Source organism: Cynoglossus semilaevis, chromosome 10, assembly GCF_000523025.1.
Source record: "Cynoglossus semilaevis isolate Cse_v1.0 chromosome 10, Cse_v1.0, whole genome shotgun sequence".
In the NCBI taxonomy this organism is placed as follows: domain Eukaryota; kingdom Metazoa; phylum Chordata; class Actinopteri; order Pleuronectiformes; family Cynoglossidae; genus Cynoglossus; species Cynoglossus semilaevis.
The window spans coordinates 10835567-10844236 of record NC_024316.1 but is presented as its reverse complement, the minus strand read 5'-3'; the positions used below and the strand labels follow the sequence as shown (position 1 = coordinate 10844236).

Sequence of the window (8670 nt, the reverse complement as noted above, 5' to 3'; positions counted from 1 at the left end):
CATCAACAGTCGTCTTAATGGGAGCTTTGAGTCAGTGAAATGTTCCAGTGTGTGAAATGTGAGTACTTCTACAGTGAGGATTAGTATGTGTATGTGCCAAAACTGCATTACTGCACAATAGCTGTTAACAACCATCTAAAATATGGTAGTTACAAGTCCTGTGTTTTTCTGTCAGTTTTCCAAAACAATGTATTTTACATGAAATACTATAAAAGTAGCTTAAAATCTCATGAAAGGATGATGAAGGTGAAGGAGTCAGTGAAGATGGAGAAGCAAAAGAGATAAGGAAGAGGATCCACTCATCCTCAGGCATGCATACAGTTGTTCACAAAGTCTCATTTGAACAGTGTTTCTCAGTAAAAATTGACTTATGAATATTTTGTAATGACAAAAATAAGATTGAAAACTCAGTTGTCAGATTGTCTTCTGTGTCCTGGTTATCAGCATAAGAACAAATTCACCAAATTCATTAGGGTTTTTTTTCCCTTCCATTTGGGCCATTTCACATCCAACCAAATCCATGAATTTCTGCGAGGAAAAGTTCAAACGAGCTCGAGCACAAGATCTACAGCGTACATACACTGACTTTATAAAATCTATTCTTTTAGGTTTGGTGGCCAAAGCAAAGACACTTCTGTCAGAATTATTACGTACTCAACTGCCAAAGTTTCTACTTAGAGCCTGATCTTGTTCCTTTTTCATGGCTCCATCAATCTTGCCCCATAGTTTAATTTTCTTTTTTTATTTCCTTCTTCTGTTCCTTTTCCTCCTTTCTCCTCATTACTCCTCCCGTGCACGTAGGTCCCGTGGCGTCCGGTTACGTTCTCCGGGGTTCTTGCTCCGAGCTTTCCTGGCGCTCTCCTGCGCCTGTCGATATTTCTCCAGCATGCTCTTGTGTTTCCTTTTCAGCTTGTCATTGCACCACATCCTCTCGCAGTATTCCTCCACCTGAGGCATCTTTGACGGTCCGATCAGCTGCATGATGTCTTTGAACCATGTGCGAGACTGGCCGATTTGGCTCGGCGAGCCTCCTCTGCTGTAGGTGCTGCACGGCATCCAAGCTCTGTAGGTGTCCGAGGTTCTGTCTTTGAAGGAGTCGGATTGGCCTGCATTTTCACGGGACATGAGCTCGTCCACAGTCTCGCCCTGGAGTACTTCAAGGTTAAATCGGGCCAGGGTCTGTGTGAAGCCGTGCTCTCTGGAACGGCAGATGTATAAACCTTGATCTTGGCGCAACAGACGACGAAACAGAAGTCCCTGCTCCGTGGTCATCACATGATCATCCAGCTTCACCTAAGAGGAGAAGATATATGAATTTATCTAAAAGACCTTTTTCACAACAGTGTCCTGTTTAAAATTGGTCCCCATACTTTATTTACAGACTTATGTCCAACAATGCTGTAGAGCAGGGTCACCAACTATATTTGTCAGAGGGCCAGAATTTGTCTGGAAAGACACGTTGTTGGCCTGACACTCAAATAAAGCGAAATAATAATTACATTATTGTCTAACATAATATTTGATGTTTATTTTGGAATCCAGTTGAGGGCCGGATTGAACGGTTTGGCGGGCTGGATTTGGTCCATGGACCAAGAGTTGATGATTAATATGAAGGAATGTGAATTCTCTTATGTTCTGTGGTTATCTGGAAATCAAGATTATTGATGACAGATCAGATTGTGTTTCAGTCAACATGATGGAAAATTGATATTTTTCAATATCTCTGTAAGTTTCTCCTTTGAAGCCTATTAGTTAAAAATTTGTAAATACTTATGGAATCATTTTAGCAAAAACACACCAAGCAAGAGCTTTTTTTACTCGGCCTGACTTCCAGTAGTAAAAATATCATCTCACTTTTTTTTTTTTTCCAACCTTCTTCCACTTCATGTCACTTAATCCATTCCTCAGCTGCTCAACATTTGTATCCGTGCCAACACTAACATGGTCGCTTGGTCAGCAAGAGTGGCAGCCACGTGTTTATTTACAGGGGAAGAAGTAGTGGTGGTAAACCCTAAAAACTGTGTGGCTGACCTGGCGTCTTTAGTTTAAAAAGAAAAAAAAAACATAACTTCAAACAGATGAAAAATTGCTATGGGGAGGTGCGGGGGCAAAACATAATTTTCTAAGTAGTACTTTAAAAGGTCGTAGCAGCGCTGTGCTGAGGTCACAGAGAGCTGTCAACAGAGAGTGACACTTGAGACTTCAGAGGCATGTGGTCAAAGAATTCACTGTTTGTCCAGGAGTCAGAGAGCAGCCGTGCACTTTGTCTCTGAAATGCAACTGCTCAATTTCAACCATATGTCAGATGGCTGTCAAATGCGTCGGCCAAGTGCCAAATTCACAAACAGATTTGGGAGTTTGAAGGCACTCCGGCCACTGTTTGCCGTACGGTTCAAACCACATGTGGTCTGTATCTGAAAACATTTCCATTTCCTGCTGCCGTCGCGCTGTAGAGTCCGTGTGTTGACTTAAATCTGGAGGGCTACCTTATTCTCGGGCTCACCTCTTCTTTGTGGTCCTGTTGTTGGACAAACCAGGTTACGGTAGCCTGAGGAGAACGGGGAACACACTCCAGGAAGGTGCTGTTGTTCTCCGTCCCGTACACCACCTTCTCTTCAGCCATGTCAAAGTCTTCTGTTGGAAAAGAGACAGGAAATGTTTAAGAGAAATGAAGCTAAACATCAAGTCTATGTTAAATTCACAACAAATAGGTTTAAAACATGGGATTATGATTATTATTTATTTATTTTTATAAACATTTGTCCTGAACCATACAACACATAATCTGTCAGTGTCTGTGTCTTAAGTTGCGCAGAGGGGCGCAGAGGGCCCTTGGCAGTAGCTAATGCTGTTGGAGGGCCTTGGAATAGAGCAGTTTGGGAACCCCTGGACTAAGAGTACTACATCTATTAAGGATGTCCTCATGACAATCAAAGAGTGTCCTGAGACCCCAGATCTGGTACCTCTGCATGAAATCCATACAAAGTAAAGATGTAAAAGAAAAAAAGAAATTGTCTTTGACTCATTTCAGTTGAAACTGTTGGTCCAGCGGTCTCTTCAGTACTGCCTGGTAAATCCATCATTATGATATGAAGTATTTCATAATACATTTAATATATATTGTAATACAAGTCTGCCAAGGTACACATATACGTGACTTTTAAAGTTAATGTGGGACGACATTGATTTATGGCGTGTTTTACCCAGAACAAATCTACCTTAAATAAAGTTTCAAAACCATTTAGATGTATATACTGCACATGTATATTTAACGTTAATGTTTATTACATAGTCATTGGCTGTTACTGAAATATTTTCTTCTGTATTTATTTAGAATGTTGCAGATCCTATATTTCTTATTTGGTTATTCTGTCCTGACTGCAGTATATATGAATAACAAAGTATTCAGTTAAAGTTTGAAACATTTGAAAACAAGATCCATGCAGATTTGGCCCGCTTGTGGGGTTGTATGGTATTGAAACCCATTTTCTCTGGATGGCAGAATAATTGCTCGAGGACAATGTTGTAATTCTGTGTGACTTTTTGAGTGATTAAAGATTCAGATAGTGGTGCAAAGTCATCGCAGGCTGATGTGTCTGTACAAACCCACCGCACTGTGCAGCTTTTCACTTCATCATCCTGTCATAAGGAAGTGCTTGACTTTTCCTAATGTATATGTTGGCAATGAAGAAGACAAATCACGAACCATAAATAAGGAACTGTCATCAGTAACCAGCTGTAGGTACAGTACCTGAATGTCCAGACTGTGTTGCATATGTTAGGGAAGAAAACTCAAATAATAAATCCTGCTCTGAAAATACATGAGCACAAAGGATTGTTGTAATTGTGGGTTCACTCGTGGGCTACACTCAGACGTCTCTCACCACCTAATCCACCGAGAGTCAAAGGAGCAAACACTTCTAACAAAGTCACAGCCTCCGTCTCACCTTGTTTCTTTTACTTGTTCTCACACTTGACTTGTCTTTATCTGTGTCACTGCTATTATCACTGTGCGCGCGGAGTAGTGTTACTTGTGTGTTTCCGTCAATGCTTAATTTAAGGTGTTTAGACAGAGGGTAGAGTGGCGTTCAATTTCATAAACTTGCTCAAATCTTTACTAAAGCAAAAGTATTGTATTAAGCTTTAGGTATCCTACTGGTGTATGGACTATTTATGGAAGCAGTACAGTCCCATTGGTCTACAGCAAGATGATTAATAGTGTTTTAAACAACAGTGACTCGATAATTAGTTATTTTAACTTATGGTGTCTCTGTTTGAAGGTGGAAATCTTGCTTACATTGTCTGAATCCAAAAGTATGCCTAAACACCCTAAACATGTCAGGCAGACAAACTCACCCCCCATGTTCATATCCATACACTGCAGCACAGGGTTCCCATGTCTGATGTCCTGTCTGCGGTACCGACGTTTGTTGTTGGAAATGTATCGCGCACATGAAGATCCATCCCAGGCGCAGTATGGGTCTCGGGCCAAGCAGCACTCAGCACAGGCGTTCCCATAGGTTTCACAGCGGTGAAGCTTCATCTGCACCACACCTGTGGGAGAGCCTGCGTACAGAGCTTGCTGTTTGAAAAAGTCAGAGGAGACAGGAAATTATTAGAAATGTCTCAAATTACTCATTACTAAAAAAAAAGTCATAAAGTGATCAACTGACCCTTTTCACAGAAATTTCCATAGATGTAATTGGAGTTGGAACCTGCAAATGTAACACACAAAAAATTAAATTTCAAATAAGAAATGTTTTCAAAATTACACATTCTCTCTCTGTAAATGACAAATATAAAATATTTTTTGCATTTTAATAGTTACACAAAAAGTTGATAGTTAATATGTTGACCAGTCATTCTGTTTCAAACACGTGTTTGTAAAACTTACTTTAAAGACCTGTAGTTCCTCCAGAGTGACTTCTTCCATCTCTAGACTGTTGCCATTGCGCAGAGCGATGACCTTTAGCACCGTACCAACGTCTGAAATACACACAGACACTCTTTAATTTCACACAGGTACAGTAAGCCAGCTTAAATGTTCCCTTCACGGCAGAAAAACAACTCACAATTACACTTGTCAGTAAGTAAATAAAACAAGAATTTACCAGTTCCTATAAACATGACGTCATACTGCCCGTCCTCTGCCTCCACACGATCCACCACTATTTGTTTTAGCTTGTATGGAATGTTTGCCTTCACCAGCACGGGTTGGCGCAGAGCCGGATACACCGGTCGCCACATGAGAGGGTGGCTGCGGGCGAAGTGCAGCACTGAGTCAGGGAAGTCCTTCGTGCTGCCGAACTCTCTGCCAGGCTGGTTGGTGATTTTACTGGGACACTGGTGATGAGGAGAGACAGAAAGAAGAAGGTTGGAAAGGAAAAGATATGCAGGCCTTTACACAGTCAGAAATACATTTATAGATGCATTTCAACATGACAGAATATTCTTTGGTCATTGGTAGGTTGTCAACAGCACGTTGACAATTAAAAATCTGTGAACCTTGCATTCTATGAAAAAAAATCTACTAAGTTTAGTGTAGTGATGGACTACAAGCTCTTACTTGGCTCAAATATTAATAGTATATATTGATAGTAATACTATAGGACCTCCACGTGAACTATGTCTATAGTTTTGTCTTTCCCACTGTCTGCTATTGTTATTGAAGTAGCCTAGAACACACAAGTCCTTTAGTTGAATATGGTGTAACTGTTCTCAGATCAGTTAAAGCCTCAGGACATTTAAGTTCATTTAGTAATTTTTATCTTGTTGAATGTTGACTAGATATTGAATGTGCCAGGACTATAGAGTGACAGGCCGAGCTGAATGGTAATAATAATACAAATACTAAAACAAAGTAGGAATTCATATGCAATTTAATTCATTGGCCTGAGGAAAATATAACTGCATTTCCAGAATTACTTTAATTTAAAAAATTGTGAAAATTAATTAATAGGTCTAGACAAATGTTTTGATGCTGCATGACCAAAATATTTGCGATGTTTAAACTTCAGATGCGTTTAATAAGCTTAATTCATCTGCCTACAGCTCTGCTATGTAACATTTGACCATTAAACAAACCAACTTTGGTACTAACATTCAAAGTTAACTGTCGTCACTGTGAGAACATTTTGTAGGTGGATAACTTTTTAATTGGCGGGTAAATAAGCCTTGGTATAATTTCAGATTTTACTTAACGGTTGCACAGTCTCACCCTCTCACACTCAGTGGTGTCAGTCTGGCTCAGACTGCTCATTAAACTACTTATTATCTCATGCCCAGCAGAGAAAACCCCCAGTGGAACAGCTCCAAATTCTATCATTAAGTCGTCTGAACTTTGCTGCAGTATCTCCACTGCCATCATCAACCAAGAGGGGATTAATGAGAGGGGGTGGGAGGGGTCAGTGGGCTTGGCAGAAAACTGCTAAAATTCCAGCAGTTTTTGGGATGTTGATGTTACACATGTCTGTTTCCATTTATGTTTACGTACGAGCTGCGGTATGCACTGTTTAATCTCCACTGGCCTGCGAGTTAAATATTGATACATTTTCCAAACAGAAGATTAGGTTTAATGTTCGGAAATAACTTTGCACATGTCTACTGCAGTGGGGTTTACAGATTTGATCTTCAGCGAAGCACTCACAAAATCCTTTCCTGTCTGTCAGGTGATTTGGTTAAAACAACAACAGGTTACAGTTGTGTTCTGTTTTTAAAACGGGTGGAGATTTAAATATATATTCAGTGGATGGTGAATGAAAAAGGCAACAAAATGATCAACTACTGACTGTGAATGAACCGATTTAAAATTTACAGTATGATTAGTATTTAATACCAATGTGTAAAAGAACTTTTGAGATTTATCTGAAACTATTTATATTTAATCAAACAAAGAACTAGAATTTTTAAAATTTACAGTATGATTAGTATTTTATACCAATGTGTAAAAGAACTTTCCTAGTATACTGCACTCATAATAACACAGAGGGAAAACCCATTCCAAAGAGACTTGAAAGTGTAACAAAAGTGTAACATTGAGATTTATCTGAAAATATTTATATTTAATCAAACAAAGAACTAGAATTAACTCATTGTTGTGGTTTATATAGTGTTCACATTATAAATTTTAATAAAATATATATTTTTTTAAAAATATATATTTTTTTACTATTTTAAACAAGATTGTTGTATTACGGTCAAACATTAGCAGAAATAAGCAGGGATAAATAAATATCAAGCACGTGATAAATAATTCTGAAAATTATTAGGATAAAGGCTTTGAATTATTTTTCAAATAAAGACAATTTAATCAAGAAATTAGGAGAAAATAAATAAATTTAAAAGAAAACATTTGCAAAATGTCTTTCAGTAACTTCTAGTTTGACAGCAGATCTAAGAGACAAGAATCTGAAATTTCATACTGTACTGTAAGACAGAAAAAAGTAGAATTATATTTCATGCAAATGAAACTAAAACAACAGCGCAACTGTTTTCTCTTCCCTCCTTTCTTCTCATCTCTGCTTCCTCCTGATTGGTTGCTGATGTTAGTCATCCCCTGTTCTTTCTTCTTCTAAGCCACCTCCACACTCCCCCTTCATCCTTCTTTCTTCCTCTCAGTTTGAGGTCATGACGTTGACAGTTCCTCAGAGTCAGCAGAGGAAACCACACAGGTGTCCACTCTCCTCTCACATTAGTCATATCTGCTGTGCCTCCATACAATCTCTTCAACTTCTCTAATAAGAAAGATATGATGGAGTGTGTGTGTGTGTGTAGGCAGGCTTCATACACGTGTGTTTGTATGTGTAACAGGTCTATGTTACAGTGATGTGGTTGTGAGAACTGACAGAGCTCCACTGGGAGTCCAGACGTAAACCAGAACCACGGCTCTGTACTGTATACCTTCACCACAGTTGCTCTACCATGTCCAGTAGTTTACGTTACTGATATGAAGACTTTCTGCACCTCGTTTTTTACTTTTTTTATTGCTTTTCTAAACATAATGGGCCTGAGCACCCAACTTTTATGCAGGGTGTTCACTCAGAACTGCTGCATGTTACAATTACTTAAATTCTTAAAAAAAGATTGTGGCACCCCTTCTAATATAGTGCAAAAGAAGAACTGTTGATAAAACATACTGTTTATTCCACTAAAAATCAGTCATTAAAGTAAATGGGTAAACCATACCCATAGTTGGTTTTAAACCAACAACATAAAAAAGCAGGTTTACATAATTTTAACTGAAATATGTATGAGACACATTTCTCAACATCATTTAGGTGATATAATCACTCACCACTCCAGGTCTTGGATAAGGGACCCGGCCTTCGTAAGCCCCCCACTGGTAGTCAGGACCCTCCTTATGGGCAAATGGTCCATTGAAAGCTTCTCTGATGTCAGCCATACGGTAAACACAGACAGCAAACCCTTGGAACACATTGCTATGGACGAGAAATGTATCCGAGAAAATTGGACAAAAAAAAAATGAAATTTATCCGAGAAAATTGGACAAAAAAAAAAAGAAAACATATTAATTGTTTCAAAGCAATGCTATAACTCCAGCTCTGAGTACATTTATTTTGTATTTAATTAAAATTAACTTGAACAACTCATGCACCATCCATGTTAACTTTCAAAAACTTCACCTTATTGTGCTGAAAATAGCATAAACAT

The 8670-nt window shown here is 38.7% G+C and overlaps 1 protein-coding gene across 1 annotated transcript in view; it reads right to left on the bottom strand.

Annotated features, from left to right (window-relative positions):
- Window positions 1-6: 6 nt before the first annotated feature.
- sema3bl (sema domain, immunoglobulin domain (Ig), short basic domain, secreted, (semaphorin) 3bl) overlaps window positions 7-8670 on the bottom strand; it is a 45348-nt gene continuing 36684 nt past the window's right edge. Inside the window, exons 9-16 of the mRNA XM_008318719.3 lie at window positions 8643-8670; window positions 8294-8438; window positions 5112-5343; window positions 4895-4986; window positions 4674-4715; window positions 4357-4582; window positions 2504-2634; window positions 7-1293 (exon numbers count right to left, since the gene is read on the bottom strand). The exon at window positions 8643-8670 is cut by the window's right edge and continues 2 nt beyond it. Of these exons, the coding sequence (XP_008316941.1) occupies window positions 781-1293; window positions 2504-2634; window positions 4357-4582; window positions 4674-4715; window positions 4895-4986; window positions 5112-5343; window positions 8294-8438; window positions 8643-8670 (1409 nt within the window). The 3' untranslated portion in view covers window positions 7-780. The remainder of the gene's footprint in view (window positions 1294-2503; window positions 2635-4356; window positions 4583-4673; window positions 4716-4894; window positions 4987-5111; window positions 5344-8293; window positions 8439-8642) is intronic.